At 49.5% G+C, this 16,172-nt stretch overlaps 4 protein-coding genes across 4 annotated transcripts; all 4 read right to left on the bottom strand.

The window, feature by feature from the left end:
- Positions 1-210: 210 nt before the first annotated feature.
- On the bottom strand, positions 211-2,083 carry N7466_000829 (uncharacterized protein; the record flags this gene model as incomplete). The annotated part of the gene is made up of 5 exons (XM_057160227.1): positions 211-361; positions 441-1,117; positions 1,196-1,646; positions 1,727-1,770; positions 1,844-2,083. 5 exons carry the CDS (start codon positions 2,081-2,083, stop codon positions 211-213), a joined length of 1,563 nt encoding a protein of 520 aa, XP_057026475.1.
- A 1,465-nt stretch (positions 2,084-3,548) lies between these two features.
- N7466_000828 (F-box domain protein) lies at positions 3,549-5,732 on the bottom strand (the record flags this gene model as incomplete). The annotated part of the gene is made up of 1 exon (XM_057160226.1): positions 3,549-5,732. One exon carries the CDS (start codon positions 5,730-5,732, stop codon positions 3,549-3,551), a length of 2,184 nt encoding a protein of 727 aa, XP_057026474.1.
- Positions 5,733-8,493: 2,761 nt separating this feature from the next.
- N7466_000827 (serine/threonine-protein kinase) lies at positions 8,494-12,100 on the bottom strand (the record flags this gene model as incomplete). Its single annotated transcript, XM_057160225.1, has 3 exons — positions 8,494-8,762; positions 8,841-11,818; positions 11,904-12,100. Coding segments are annotated over 3 exons (3,444 nt in total), but the record flags the coding sequence as incomplete, so codon positions are not given.
- A 1,453-nt stretch (positions 12,101-13,553) lies between these two features.
- N7466_000826 (GTPase-activating protein GYP6) lies at positions 13,554-16,003 on the bottom strand (the record flags this gene model as incomplete). Its single annotated transcript, XM_057160224.1, has 6 exons — positions 13,554-14,755; positions 14,817-14,959; positions 15,007-15,518; positions 15,598-15,756; positions 15,813-15,930; positions 15,981-16,003. 6 exons carry the CDS (start codon positions 16,001-16,003, stop codon positions 13,554-13,556), a joined length of 2,157 nt encoding a protein of 718 aa, XP_057026472.1.
- Positions 16,004-16,172: the final 169 nt, after the last annotated feature.

Genomic DNA, 16,172 nt, shown 5'->3' with positions numbered 1-16,172 from the left:
ATGCGTTGAATTTATTGTTTTTTGGTGTGAAATTCAATCCTTTATCCTTACAACGTTAAACATTTGAACAATTCAATACATGTAAATCTATAAATCTAATCTATAAATCCCAAACCTCTAACTTCATCATACGCACAACACATGACATCGCCAAATCGGTCAACCGAATCAAAAGTTTCCCTCAACATTAATATTGACATCCTCATAATGTCATTCATAGTCCGCATCTTCCCGCTTACGCCGCCAGATATGGCCGCGCATTTGCAGGATGATTGTGGGAATCACGCTGACGGCAACGATCATGCCACAAACAATACCCGAGCTGGCAGCCACTCCGACATTGTCGAACATCGGTGTGAACCTGATTTAATAGTTAGCAACTGCATTCCACTAATATACCACAAATCACAGGGGGAGGGGAGGGGGGAAGAACCACATACCAAAACGGACCAAGGAAGCCCCAAATCTGTCGAACAAAGGTAATAAAGACACCTACGCTCGCCGCTTCCTGGGGATAGCAGTCAACCGCATACGTGACCATGACAGTAGTCACAATCTGACTACCTGCCGCAGCAATACCCGTTCCGATAATCGGTGACACGACCCAGTGTCCGGCAGCAGCTTCTTGGGTGCAGACCAAGAAAAGGATTAAGCCGATACAGGCCAGCGCGAAACCAAAGTAACTGAGCCAAAGACGGAACTCGGGCTCGGGCTTGTTCTGTGTTCGCTTTGCGCGCATCCTCATCCAGTAGTCTGATAGACCGCCGCCAATCTGCTCGCCGATTACTGAGCCGATGATCATGCCCAGGAACTGGAGTCCGACTTGCTCGGTGTTGAGGTCGAACTTGGACTGGATGAGGGCTGGGATCTCGACTGTTGTCAGGATGTTGCTGAATAGGAAGACCATGGCGTATGCGCAGGTCGGGATGACGATGAATGAGTGGGTGACCATGGTCAGGGGTTTGACGAATTCGAACCAGGTGAAAGGAGTAGGGTCGATGCGGCGGATAGAGAGGTATTCTCTCTTGAAAACGGATCCCTCGATGCTTTCACCACTATCCACATAGCGGGTTTCGGGCCCGAAGAACAGGTATAAAATAAATTGAGCGCCATTGATCTAGCCGATGAAACTTTGGTATTAGCATGAATTCTTAATCATTATTAGCGGGCACAGGAGTTTCCAGGAGGAACTAACCAATGCGAGAACCCAGTAAATCCACTCATACCCAACTCGGTATGCCACGAAACCAAAAATAAACGGTCCGAGGGGGACACCCAGTGTAATCATGAGCGTCCAAACACCCATGTACTTAGCACGGTCCTTCTTGAAAGTCGTTTCCATCACCACAGCACTACCGATAGCAGAAGCCGGGGCAATGAAAAACGCCGAGAGAGCTCTACAGGCGGCAGTAGAGCTGTAAGTAGTGCTCTTCGCACATCCAATATTGCAGACAAGACTGAGAATGAGCGACAGAAGGAAAATAGGACGACGACCATAACGGTGAGACAGGGGCTTCCAGAAAAGTGGCGCACCACCCAATACCGCGATTTGGAGGGATGTCAGGTAGCTCGCTTGCTGATTAGTGACGCCGTATAGTTCGACGATATTCGAGTAAGCTGGGATAATTCCGGCGGCGGCAAATGTACTAAACAAAACACCATACTCATTAGTTGAATTGTTCATAGGGCTTTTAAGATTGTAACAGGTACCAGGGTGCACACTTACCCCATACAAGCATGGAAAGCCACGAGAAGAAGATTTGTCATTTTCTGCACTCCGAACACGAATCAGCCATTTTCCCTCTCTTTAAGTCATCGCGTTATTTCTGCGTGTGCTACCCACCTTCCGTTCAGGCCAGTTATACGGATCTGCAGGATCCATTGTCGGAACAGGATCAAGCTCCAGCGTTCCATGTCGCTCCATCAAATAATCACGGTGAGGTTTCGACAGTCTGGAGGGTGCGAACGAAAATTGCGTCCCATTGGCGCCAATTGGCGCGCTTTCGACCAGGTCAATATCATATTTCGAGCCGGTGTTTTCAACATCCTGGCCAGACGGCTTCTGCTCGTTAAAGTTCGCCATGGCCGACTCTCGCTCCTGGGGCAGGATTTTCCAATTTTCCTTCCTTATAGATGGCGGTGGTAAATGAGTCTGGAGGGTTGAGAAGAAATTCCCCAGTCCCTAACCCCAGGTCTGGCAGAGTACCCCCTGGGGTACTCCGCTTTGAGTGGGAATACGCAAGGAAGGGCAAGCTGATTGTATAAAATTTTGGGAATGGGGCCAATCTGGTCCAATCAGGCACGGTGTTTAACGCATCTAGGCTGGGCGAGACCCGTTTGGTGGGGATTGTAGGGGATTTTGATGGGTTCGTGGTCCAGGGGGATAAGTGTTATCCGGTGGGGGAGTGGGGAGGGGCAAATGAGGGAGATGGCCTCGGTTATTGCTGAATCTGTCTTGTATAGCATGAAATTTGTATCTTCGTGAAGCGAATATCTGGCGGTAGAGAAATAGTTAGATACCGAATGAGATTGACATCAACTGCCATGTTTATCAAGGTTACCGAGTACATCTATCTGAGAAATTGTAAGCAAATATCCGTGCTTCCGTCGGTTCGGCTCAGCGGGAGTCTCGGTGAAAAAACACCAAAGTGACATATCGGCAGTAGACAGAAATAAACAACAGCCGAGACCCGCACTCCTATACTATACACAAATGTCAAAAGCTGACATGTCAAAATTCCTGATAGGCCGGAGAACAACCTTAAAAGCCGATCGGCAATCCAAACGGACACCGATAAAGCTGACCGAGCGCTGCAATAAGGAAGGAGATATCTAGGTGGGGACTCGGAAGATCCGAAAATGTTCATTCAATGTTTATTGTGAAACCTTAGAACAGACAGCTAGAACTAACACACTGTGGAACATCCATTCAAGGAACCTGAGCAAATTTAACCCAAAAAAATACAAAATTCAAACTCCGAGAACCATCACTTCTACATATGCTAAATTCAGAGATAGAAAAGAGGAGAGGCTGGTAGAATCAAATGGTAGGGAGAGACCAGTATGAAAAAGTTGAGTTTCCGTATGAAATGCAGGTCCGTCTGGTCTTATTTCTGACGCCATAAGTAATGACTGAAACAGAAGTCAAATTTGAATAAAAAATCTCAATGAAAGATCCAAAGGAACGCTAATTGCTGGGTGTCAAGATGGTGAAAGAAAGGCTGTGAGAAGGAGCAGATCATTGAGAGGGCAAACCATCGAGGTCACAAGGCCCATTCGTGGCTTATTTGAAGGAGGTGTGGGGGGGAGGGAAGGGGGTGAAGTTCATATCTCATAAGCTGAAGAGGTGGGGAAGGGGATTCGTTGCAATGCCAGCGATCCGGCGCTGACAAGTAGAAGGACCAGGTCCTCGTCCTAATGGAAAGGAACACTGAGGCCCCACAAAATTGTGGTTCTCTCCTGGAGAAAGTGGCGTTAAACGGTCTTTGAAGCAAAACGCGCTTCGTGGCGCCTATCCAAGGCATGGCCAACAAATAGCCTCACATATATCACATCAATGTGCAGCCACCACCGCTCTGGGCGCGTCGTCGTCGACCTGGAGCACTGACGCCTCCAACATCGAGACTATCTTCTTCATCTTCATCTGCATTGTAAAGTCGTTCCGCTTCACGGGCTCGACGTCTTCTACGCCGGGCTCCAGCACCAGTAGCGCCGGCTTCTTCTGTGGCCATCATATAATCTGCCCATTTGCGATCTAGTCGACTCGCAGCAGCGAGATCACCGCGAAGCACTCGTTTGGTGTGCTCATCAACAGTCATCTGCCAAACATAGAAGCACTTGAGCTGGATGATCTCACTGGGGTAGGTGGGTGTGGGTGATGGGGATGGCGTCGAAGTCGGTGTGACATAAGTTGTGGTGATCGGGGACGAACCTGAGTCTGACTTCTGAGTCACCGTCACAACCGCCGAGGCGGATTTGCGAGTGCGAGGAATGTATGCGTTACTTGACAGGACCTCCTTAACGCCTGCCCAAGTCACATTGGCACAGTCGAAAACAACCAGACGGAGCCCGACTTTAGGAACGTCTTCACTGTAGCCTCGTCGGCGAACACGGAAGCTTGCTTCCATCAACGTGAGATCAGAGATGCGAGTGTTATCCATCTCGACAGAGCGCAGCTTCGGGCAGTTCTTCATCACCTGGAGCATTCCGGTGTCGCCAAGGCTCTCGCAGTAGCTGATATTCAAATGCTCGAGGTTTTGGGCGCATGGTGACCTGGCGAGTTCGACAAGAGTCTCGTTGGTCAGTTTGTCCAGATCTTCCAGTTCCAGATGCGAGAGTCGCGGCGTAGTCCGGATAACAGCGACAATTGATGCATCGGTCAGTTCTGGGCATTGTGAGACCTGTAGGCCTTCCAAGTCCGGCACATTGTATGCAAGGCTCTTTAAGCCTCCATCCGTCAATGCCGTGCAATGATGCAAATCAAGGTGCCGAAATCGTCGAGCCGGCACAATAGGACGGTCCGTCAACACATCTATTTCGGGGTCCACGCCATGCATCAAGGTTTGGAGAGCTTCATCGGACAGGTTAGTGCGGCTTATGGCCAGTCGTACCAAAGTGTTACGTTGGAACAATTCCTTGACCAAGTCTTTATTATCAAATGCCTGTATTTCACTGGCGCGAAGATCCGTCAAGCGACCACAAGCCTGTACCACCTTCCGTAGGCCCTTGGAGTCGACCTGCTGACACCATGAAACATTCAGAACTTCAAGCATGGGACAGTACTGGGCGATGATCTTCATTGTCGAATTCGTCACACTCTTGAGACCTGAAAGATTTATATATTCCAGGCGACCGTTCCGTAGCAGAAAGTAGTGCATGGACGTCTTGTCGATCCTGCTTCCTTCCAGGGAGAATGTGACAACGTTCCGACACAAGTCTGAGATGCGCTCACCATCCGACGGCCATTTCTCACGCAGCTGCACGCAACCCCTCAGGTTCAGGTCGCGTACGAAGGGCCCACCACAGGTCATGAGTTTTACCAGAACATCACTTGGGATCTTCTGATAATAATCAGTCGTGTCGACCTTGGACCACAACTGTCCATCATAACACATTCCATACCACATCTGAGAGACCGACGAGCTGCGTACGATCTCCCGTGGTGTCAAATATCGGAAAATCTCGATCTTTATTTCCTGAGGCATGTCGCCCCAGAAATCCAGCGTGCGCACCGGCTCAGGCATATCATCCACCACGGGTGCCTCCAAGATCACACTGCGACGAGGCGACCCACCTGAGGTCGGTCGTACATCGAACGGCAGGGGCACGGTACGCGGCTGGCCGTTGGGTGACTCGGTACCCACCACTCGAATGCGAGCGTTGTCCGCATCCGCATACTCAGTCGGCGACCCAGAGCAGCCGGGGGTCGCCGGTCGCGGATTCAAGCCTCCATAAAGCTGCGAGGAGCTCCCATTCCCCAGACAGGGCGAGTATGCGGACGATAACGAGACACATGATAAGGAGGCCCCATGGTCCCGCCGATAACCGGTTGATGCCGATCGCCCGCGGCGGGGCAAAGTCGGGCTAGACGACATCCGCTGGAGGCTCTGCAATAATTTCTGGCGACCCTTCAGCTTGGGTTGTTCGAGTGGGATTTGACCGGTGGAGGATGTCGGGCTCACAGGTGTGATTTCAGGCGAGGGCATGACCTCGTCGGTCGAGGGGGTGGCCATGGTGAGAGCGATCGGGCAGTAAGCCGGGGTAGTCCAGTGACTCCAGTCTAGTATAGATGGTGAAATGGCACGAGACTGTGCTCGAGGCTAGTGTGACCACTTAGATAACCATAGCGATGCGTTTGGTATCAGTGTTGATAACTTTTTTTTTTTTGCTTTTTGGTTTTTGAGAAGCCCCAGTGAGTGAAGAAGAAAAACAACTGGAGCTGAAAGAGGCTGAGAGGACAAAACGTGGTAATCGGGGGCCTGCGGGCAAGTGAACCCGTGGCACTGGCCAACCTCGACCAGGACTTTTGAACCAGGACGTTTGATGAGTTCAGGTTGGGAATGAATAAAAGAGAGAGCGATAGACACTGATAGTCACTTTGTATTTTTTTTTCTTTTTCTTTTGCCAAGTGATAAATCAAATATTGATAAAAAGAAAAGTTAAGGAGAAATGGCGGAATGTAGGACAAGAATGCACATGAGGGAAACCTGATTCTATTACGAAGGCAACCGGGAATGAACAAGTACAGGTCAAGTACCCTTATAATTCTAGACTTGGGACCATTTGCCCAAATGACCTTTCAAATGTTCCATTCAACAGGTCATTCCTTGCCAATCCCCTCTTTCGTATGCTTATCGCCTTTCCCCACTTCTGTCTTGGATTGCGAATAAACGTGGCACAGACAGTGTGATCCACATTCATCGGCTGACGACGCCCCGAAAGACTCTCAAATAAAGGATTCAAGGCTCAAACAAACGCGGAATCAATATGGGAGAGTAAGCATAAGCAAGGCTAGCCGATCCAGGTACAAATTCTCAACGTTCCTGGACTAGTTTACCATTATCATTGGGTCGCGTAATCGCCCTAGAAATGCGGGGGTAACATGCGACCCACGGCACTCGGGAAGATTCCATTGCCACGTTAGCTGTGGTATGCGGTTTATAGTCGGTAATATGCGAGAGCACTTGAGAGAGACTTGACCGGAAACAGCTAGAACGTGTTCTAAGAGTCCACTAGTACTTCTTGAAAGTCGGAGTATAACCGGACATGTCTATCAAGTACGGGTATTTACCCGCCACGGATGAAGATGAAGATGATAATTGGAAATTGTCGTTGCAAAACTTGGCAATATCAAAGTAAATTCCAACATTGAAGGTTCCTCTATTCCTACCATCTTCTTGACGAATGACCAAAGATTCGACCCCACCGGAACTTTGGCGGATGAAAGAAACCAACGATCATCTTTTGAAGATATGCAGAATCGGTCTCAATTTTCTTTTGGTAATTCTTCCTCAGATCTCTCTTCTTGCTATCTGCAAGTTCATAGCCTCTGAATTTAGCGCAGCACCAACACTCTGAAGTGCAATGACCTCGACCACCAGCTCTTCCAGACCGAGATCTCCGTTTACAGCAGCCGCAGCCCCTGCTACAACAGCCGCCTCGTTGTGAGCAGTCTTCAACCAGTTTTTTGCACATGAACCATGTATCCTCCCATCGAACGGCTGCATAAGACCTTTCGATAATTTTGGGAAGTGTGCATTCAACTCGATGGAGGTGATACTCATGACCAGCAAATGGCTCTTCCATATTGCTGAACAGTTTGTGGAGCATTTTTAGATGAAGCCGGTCATCTTTATCAAACTTGACAAATAGGGCCTTTTGTAGAGCATCAGCGCGGCGCTGCAGCTTTTCTTCTTTCTGTGCCATCTCTCGTAGATCATACTCGGCAATAAGTAGATCCGTAACATAAGCCGTATCATACAAGAAATATTGGAATAATCCATCCCAAAGTCCTAGTACGAGTTTCCCGTCATCATCGCAATGGACACGAAGACGTGCCTCCATGAAGAATGGACTCCTCATGATCTTCTGCCCGGTGAATGTGGAGACCTACTAGTATCGATAGGTAAGCAGATGGATCAGAATACCTGGGGATATCACATATGCCGCATGCGGAGGATCATGCGCCTCTGTTACCTGTCAAAATAGCTGTAACAAAGCAAGTGCTTCAAGTAAAATGTGAAAAAGGGGAAATGTTGGTTGATACTAGTAAGTGCTGGGTATTTTAAAGGGTGGAGGATTCAGTTGAGGTGATACTGCCTCATAGCTTGGCCGGATACCTTTTAGGTACCTTAACCTATTTGGTCTCCGCATTTGCTAGTACCAACATTGGACATTTTGACCTGGAATCTGGTTTACCAAGATAGGTTTAGTCATGTACATACATAAAGATCGGAAGGGCAAAAAGAGAAATTCATCACTGTCGAGCCAAGGTCGACTCTTACTCAGTAAGCTTTGCGCCTTTTTTACGTACTAGACCCGTTTTGCCAAGGGGAGGAAACTGGGGCAATCGGCATTTCAAGTCATCTTCGGCCCCACATCTGGGGAGAAAAAGCCTAATTCATGAAATTCGTATATAGAACCTTTCTGCCATGCTTATGGTCTTAGAAGTCTAGGTACACTCATGGGGGATATATGATGAAGGTGGGGGGCAACACAAGAAAAATAAATGGCAATGCAAATGGGAGTCTCCGCAGCTAAAGCTAAGGATATCCACAGTCATCACATACTATGCAGGGATAATTTGGGTTAAATTTTGTGCAAAACCCCAAGAAAAAAACAAAGATATCCCCACCCAGAACTCATTAGAAACAAGAGAGAAGTAATCAGTATCCCTTCAAAGTCCCCTAGTCCCGTCATCCAGCAAAATCAAAACGTCATGGGGTATCGTGTCTTTTTATGGCGTTATAACAAAAATGAAAAGCGGCGAGGTCGTTACTCCCCAGTCATCCATGGGTGCTCGAGCACTTCGGTGATGGTCAAGCGGTTGTCAACGTCACGGTCGAGCATCTTGCGAACCAAATCAATACATTCTTCGGAGAAAGGCAAGAACGGAATGCGGAGAGGATGATCGAGAATCTCGTCGACATTGTAGAATGGGTTCTCCTTGTATACAATCGTGTAGAGCAGGATGCCGAGAGCCCAGATGTCCTGTTCCTTTCCACGGTATGATTTTCCTTGAAGTACCTCGGGTGCGGCGTAGTCTAGAAGGCGAAAGAAAAGTGGGGTCAGTACACAAAGAAAATGGTAAAACGTCGGAAGTTAGACTAATAACAACTTACCGATAGTTCCCACAAATACATCAAACGGCCCGTTCTTGATATAGGCAGCACTGCCAAAATCAATCAACTTGATCCGTCCCTCCCCGTCAAGAATGACATTCTCATCCTTGATGTCGCGATGCACGACCAGCGCTTTCGTGTGTAGATGATGGATGGCGCTCACGACCTGCTTGAAGATACTTCGACACTCGGACTCATCCATGTTAGCCTTCAATTCGATGTAATCGAAGAGGTCCATGCCGGGCAGCCCATGCGGGATCATCTCGATATAATAGTTGATGTCGTCCTCGAAAAATCCTTGCATCTCCACGATGTTGGGGTGGCGGAAGCCATCTCGGCGAAGAAAGTCAAGGACGTGGATCTCTAGTGGCACCGTGCCCAGTCGTCGGTCACGCGTCCATGTGTCAACTAAAATTCGCTTCTTGGTGACAAACTTGAGAACCATCTTCTCGTCGGCGGCTGCCTTTTTCAGACGGCCTAATTTGACCTGGCCATAAGCACCTTGACCCATTTCTTCCAAAATCACGTAATCATTGATTGTTCGCTTGGGCGGGGTGGAACTCTGTCGGTTATTACCTGATGACATTTCGGGAACGGCCTGTACGGGCCGATCCGTCAATGGCTCAGATGCAGCTTCACTGAGTTGTTGGCTGAGAGTGGAACTCGGGGTTTGAATTTCCACCGAAGTTTGATTGGTGGCAGAGGTTTGTGAGTTAGAGGTGGGGGTGGGGAACTTGTCAGCTGTGGCTGAGTCTGAGGGGCCAGGGGAAGTGGTTTTCGAGGTTGGAAGTGAAGAGGACGTGAGATTGGTTGCGGGGCCAGCAGCGTGGATTTGTCTCGAATAGGTAACCCATAAGGCGTAAACCAATTCCGTCACTGCGATCGTATCATCACTATCCTCTGAATCACTTGAACGTTCCTCCACCAATTTCTCTGCTTGCTCTCTTGAGAAGAAAGTGCCGCTTTTTACCACACGCAATTGAACATCAACAACAATGGTGGAGCCATCCCGGTGTTTGGCCAACAGTCCACTAGGCTCGGTAAAGACAGATGCAGCATTAGCTTTCCCATCCCGAAGGATGGACAGGGTTCGTGCTCGTCGGAAACTGTGTTCAGGGATCACAATCCCATCGACCAATGGCACGTTGTCCTCCTCGGTTAACACATCCAAGATCTCATCAAACCCAGGAATGAGCTCCGTGATATTGCGCCCCTCGGGGCGGTCTTGGCCGAAAAGAGCGGCTGAGAATACGGAATTCGAACTGATCACATTCAGTGATGAAGATGACAAAACCATCATGCCTGCGACATGAGGAAAACTCGACACTTGTAAAGTTCGGGCATCTCCTGTCTTGCCCACGGTCACTGGTATACACACACCCGCTGCTGTGTTGGCAGCAAAATGTTTTAAATCAACAATGCGGGCCAGTCCCTTCTCCGGTGAGGTTTCAAGGGACTCGGATGGCAGACGAGGCAATAGCTCAGTAATTGACTGGCCCTTGCGAACTACAGACGGGCCCCAGATTTTGTCAACGTCCCCATGCACACTCACGACATGCCAGCTCTCATCGCATTGGACAGATGCCGCATTTTCCGTGATTTCCTCCAGCACCCATATCAGACCACCGCGCTTCTCCATGACCCATACGCTGGCCGATCCCTTTGTACCGTTGCGCCTTTGGATGGGAACGACATCGCCGCAAAGCAAAACGCCTCGAGATTTGTTACCCGGGTGATTGGCATTGCGGGGATTCCGCTGACTGGAACCATATCCGTCATCGGTCTGCGCTCTTCGAGACTTTTCGCGCGAAGATGGTTTATTGAGTAACTGCGCGGTCACGCCATTCCCGAGACCTCGAAACTTAGGATTTACAGCCCGAATATTAGGCCTTTCTGGTTGAAGTGGCGTACGGGCCGCAGCATCAGTGCTGGGATCTCGAAGCTTGGCCTCGAGCCACTGCCTGTGCTCCGGTTGAACGACCTCTAGGATACTGAGTCGACGGACCTCGGACTGTGTGACTCCAAATACAAGACAAGAGAGATCATTAGCTGCAAAAATAGTCCAAGGTGCCTGGGCTTCCGTGCGGAATACGGCCTGCGAAACGGGAGTCCATTTGCTGCTGTGGGTGTGCAAGGCCGGAATCGGAAATCCCAAACCAGTAGCGGAGGAGGCCAGAGATGCGAAGGGATCCGTGGAAGAATATGGTTGCGCTAGAGTTTCCATCAGCTTGCTTTTGAGCGATGCAGAGTTGAGGTCCGTGTATGTACGTTTTAAGCTTACGCGCCGTGAGGACGGTGCCGATTTCAAGTCCATCCTGGATGCTGGGATACGGTCATTGGAGCTTATGGGACTCAACAGCTGGGAACTGCTGTCGGATGTTGCCTGGGATCCTGGAAAGGGTTCAAAAGCCGAGTCGCGAGCACTGATGGGGGGTGAGCCACGGTCTGAAAAGGCCCGCTCAAAGATGTTGTCGCCATTCACTTCCGCGGGTCCAGTAATAGGGCCTCGTCCATGGTTGGCAGATTCCTCGTCAAGAACATGGGCTCGGGTTAACAGGTCCATCATACTCTGTATATCCGTGTCGCCACTCATATTCGCCTGGGCGTTGGCGATTGCAGCGCTACTGGCAGCCCATCCCATGCGGTCCCGCATGAAGTCGATTGAGCGTTTGAGAATGTTTTGCCGACTGTGTAGCAACTCCTCCGATTGTTGGGCGAAAGAAAATGAGTGTAGTGATTCCAACGGGAATCGGTGCAGGTCCTCCAAGTCTCCAAATTCTTGACTCGTCGACATACGACCAGTATGAGCTCTCGATGAGGAACTAGAGCGCATCGAGGGGGGTGGTCGGGGTACGTTCATGGGCGTCAAAGACGATGTCGACAGATTCGGCAGGGTCAAAACGCGCGACGGTTGCTGGCGTATACGGTCCAGCCCGGACGGACCCAGTCCATGCTCGCTCTCGAATAATGGGGATCTGCTGTAAAGTGCGGTTGCACGTCAATTCATCTGATCCTCCACACATTTCTTTTGGGGGGGCCTCATTAAGGAAGCGGAAGGGGGACTAGGTGATTTTGGGAAAGGATTCGATTGCGGACCTTGAAAGAGGGTCATATCCCGACGAAACGGAGCTCCTTAAGGTGCGGTCGGTCGTTTGGAGAGAAAGTTTCTGGAACCCCGACTCCGATTCTGGCGACTCGGAAAGAGGACCCAACGGAGACGACAAAGGACTTGGATCGCCTGCAATAGAATGATCAGCGCACTGCGCCCGTTTATCAACTCAATCGGTAACTATTTCAGCATCCACGCAGTTCTCTCCAGCGTGATTGGGTCCCGTGATGCGGTAGGGAGGGAAGGATTGATCTCTGCGGGGTCAGATGTGTTCTTTCGGGGTTATGGGGAAAAGATCAGACGCTCTTTGCAACTTCGGACGCAACCTCTGAAGAAATAATTCACGGCTGAATTCCTCCGCTGTGGCTTTTTTTTCCCTTTGCTTTTTTTGTTTCTCTGTTTCTTTTTTTTTTTTTTCTTGGTCCGACGTCGTCCCCCCTCCCCATGATGTCCCTTGCTTCGACCCCACTCATGGAGAAAAAAGAGGCCCGTGGCATGTGAAACAAGAACTTACCATCGGGATTATATGCTGACCCCATGCTTGGGAGAAAATTCGTGAATCTTCCCGGGGTTAAAATGAAAGAAATGCGGCTCAAAGGTGAATCGGCATGGAAGTCATAAGTCGTTCAAGTCAGGCGGAGGGCAGAGGGCAGCTGCCTCGTAACGCGCCCGGCATACGTGGCGCTCCCAAGGCACGCGTTAGTGCAGATGATTGAATTCGAGTAAAGAGAAGTGAAGTGAAGAGAAAAGCGAACGGGGGGTTCGAAAGAGGTTAGTGGGGGTAAAGAGAACGCCAAAAGGGGCGGGTGATGTAATAGTCCCTTCACGTCTGTTGAAGGTGCGCTAGACAAGTATATGAATACTAATCAACGTAGAAACGTAGAATCAACCTATCCAAGCATAAAGGGAGGGAATGTCATTGAAAAGAAGAAGATATCAAGGAATTTGGATCGGCCGATCGGCACGGGTGGTCCATGTGGAATGGGAAAAAAAAGGCTTCAACCTTAGTACACAAAAACGAAGTTCGAGTTCTTGTGCAAATCTTATCCTTCTTTAGATCTTGGTTCAAACTTGAAATATACCCACATGTACTCCGTTAGTATGCACTGGAAATTCGCAATACGAGTACGCTAACGTCTGCTGGGGGGAAAAAAACCACGAAAAAAAAAGCCCCAAAAACTACCATTTAAATGGTTAATCAGTCTAGTAACAATAGTTCGTATACGTGGCACATTACGAGGTATGAACTTCGATAGTTGATACAAGCCTGAGTTACCTGAGTACATACATATGATCTCTCTTTCTCTCCCTTGATCACTTTCCGATCAATCCAGTCTTGCAACCTTGGAGCATATGAAGAAAGAAAAAAAGTCTAAAGGTTTATCCAGATCTCGCTTGCAGTTCATTGCAGTTGTGCCCCCGAGAGATCCGAGTACAGTGGAACATATCCATATCCATAACAAACCCCACCGCTATCGTTATCGCATTCGCGGTACTGGGAATGGAATTCGGCGAATGACAAACCGAATAATTACAAGCAAAGAGAAAAATGCTTCGAAATGCAGAATGCACCATTGGGATTCGGCATTAATCAGACCGACCCCTTACAGTGGTCCTTGGTCACCTCGGAGATTGTGAAGCGCCAGTTCATCGTGCTCGTCAGATGCTGCTTTCTCGTCTCCCGTCCCAAAGAGTGGGTTGCCTTTATTTCGGGTATGATGATCCTGGTGTCGACTCTGCTCCGGAGGAACTGACACAGAACTCACAAAGCTGGAGGCATGTCGGTTTCCATCCAACATCCAGGAGAACCCTGCATCCGACAGGGATGGCCGCACTAGGGACTTCGATACCCGCTCACCGTCGGCCTGGCCGATGTTCTTCGTGCGATCCGCAACGGCTACAGGCTTGCAGGTTCCACTTTCGGCACTTGACCCGTGGGCCTCCTCCGCCTTTAGAATTATGCCCTGTTGATCCTGCGCCACTTCAGCTGGTTCGTCTGCTTTCGAATCACTGGGTGGCTCAGCAGACTTGGTTGGCTCGTTTGGTTCGTTATCTACGTTGGCGAGGCACGGTGCCGAGACTACTGGGAGCAAGGGGTCTTCGAGACAACGCCGGACTTGCTCGGCTCGAGACAGTGCCTCCTCCATAGCATCCTTTGCATGCTTGGCATCCTTTGCATCCTTTTCACTTGGCTTGGAGTCTTCCGCTAATTGGGATCGAAGGCTCTCCAATGCCTCGCCCAGTGCAATGGATAAATCCATGTTTCTTTCCTCCAGCCGGCTAATCTTCTTTTGAAGCCCAAGCTCGGTCGCTGTGGGCTTAGGTGGAACATTTGGTGCACTTGGAGAAGGCCCCTGTTTGTGATTGACAGCAGTCATCCGTGGGCCGGGTTCATAATGCATCGTTTGCATGTTCTTCCGGGCTTCAGTGACAGCCCCTCGGACTGCCTTGGCCACCCCCCAAGACTCTGTGCGGCGTTGAATCCCATGCGAAACATCTTGAAATAACGCTTCAAGGCTCTTGGGACTGTTTCTCGCCGATGATACCGGTGAGCTGCTATTACTGCGGTTCTTAAAGTCTTCCCAGAGAAAAGCTTTCCGGGGAGGCCGTAGACCAGACTGGCTGTGTCGCTTCGGTGATTCCGGTACTCTACCCGAATACTTTGAGATGATAAAGCTGCCACGCTCTGCAGTGGGGTTTTGCTCCAGATACAGGGCATCGTTCACAAATTCGTGCGGTGCATGTGGCTGTGGTGTAGGATAGCGAAGTAGCAGAGTCAGGGCACCGGAATAATCTGCTTTGAGCACTGTGTGGGGGTCATGTTAACAACTCGGCACGTGGTGAGACGTTCACCTGCCAAAACTCACATTCCCAGCGGATTCGAAGCAACATTGCAATACATGTAAAATCTATCAGATCAGACCGTAGCCCATGCGCAAATAGTACATCCCACATCTGGAGTACATCATCGAAGGGGAACTCTCGACCGAATAAAAGACGCATCCATCGACTGGTCATCAGTTAGTGCCATCCATTTTTGCTTGCTTGAGTACTCACGTTAAAAAAATCTGGGGGAGGACATCAACCGCCTGTAAGTGTTCCGCCAACTCATGATCAATAATCATAAGTGCCTCGGTGTGTAGATACTGGCATCGATTGACAATAGGTATCACATCGACCTGTCCATTTGCGGTTTTAGTTTCTCCGTGCTCGTAGTATATACGTGCTGTTTGCATGACAGCAAGAAACAATGTAAACGAATCATGCTCCACGAACTTGGCATCAAGGAGATCCAACATCAGCAAATCCTCTTTATTATCAGACAAGCTCCCTTGAGGCTTTCCAACGGAATCACGATCAACTACCCAGAGAATGGGGGCCAACAATTCATGCATGCCTTGTCTGTATCCGACATCGGGGTTGAGTTTCGAGTACACAAACAACACATCGATTAATATGGATTTTGTGGTAGGTTCCCGAAAAAAAAAGTTCTCTTGCAAGCATCGGTCGACATCTTGTGAGATTTCGGCGCGTAAATTCTCGTCGTTGCGGAGGGTTTGCCATGGAGACTATTGTAAAGCAAAAGTCGGTCAGATAAACATCCCGCTGTATTTTGCCTAACAGTGTGCAATACAGGTATTCACATACCGTTTCATCGTCCGCTAATGGATCGACCGTTGACTCCAAATCGTCCGGATGTTCAATGTACTTCAGGAAATGATCACGGAGAGCAGTGTAGGCATCGCGTGACTCGTCAAGCTTCTGCGACCACTCTTCGCGATCGAGGCCTTCGAAAAGCAAAAAAACCTGCAGGCAGAATAAGTGCCATCATTCAGATCAATTCCCTGTGTACGCCCACAGACCTTCCAGCAGATCGACCTCAGTCCTTCGTTGCACAGCTTCCCACTCTGCTCCGCCCGCAGTGCCGCCTGAAGATCGGAGGATGTATCATTGCCGAGGAATAAGATTTCCCATCTCTTTCTGTTTGGGGTCAGCTCTTGTCGGTTCTTGAATGGCTGGAATTCAAATACCGGGTCTCTTCAATAGTTCTCATGTCATGCGATTGTATTGTGGAGTGGAAGAGGTGAAAGTGAGGGGGAGCGATAATGTAATCCGCACATCTTATCGCGCGCTCCTACCTTGCGCCCGCATGGCAGCATCTCCGAATCCCAATCGCAAACCACACAGCCTACAGGGAATACTGGACTTTTGACATCTCGGCT

Source organism: Penicillium verhagenii, assembly GCF_028828195.1.
Source record: "Penicillium verhagenii strain IBT 33310 chromosome Unknown utg000002l_segment0_segment0, whole genome shotgun sequence".
NCBI lineage: Eukaryota > Fungi > Ascomycota > Eurotiomycetes > Eurotiales > Aspergillaceae > Penicillium > Penicillium verhagenii.
This window is presented reverse-complemented; position numbering and strand designations above follow the sequence as displayed.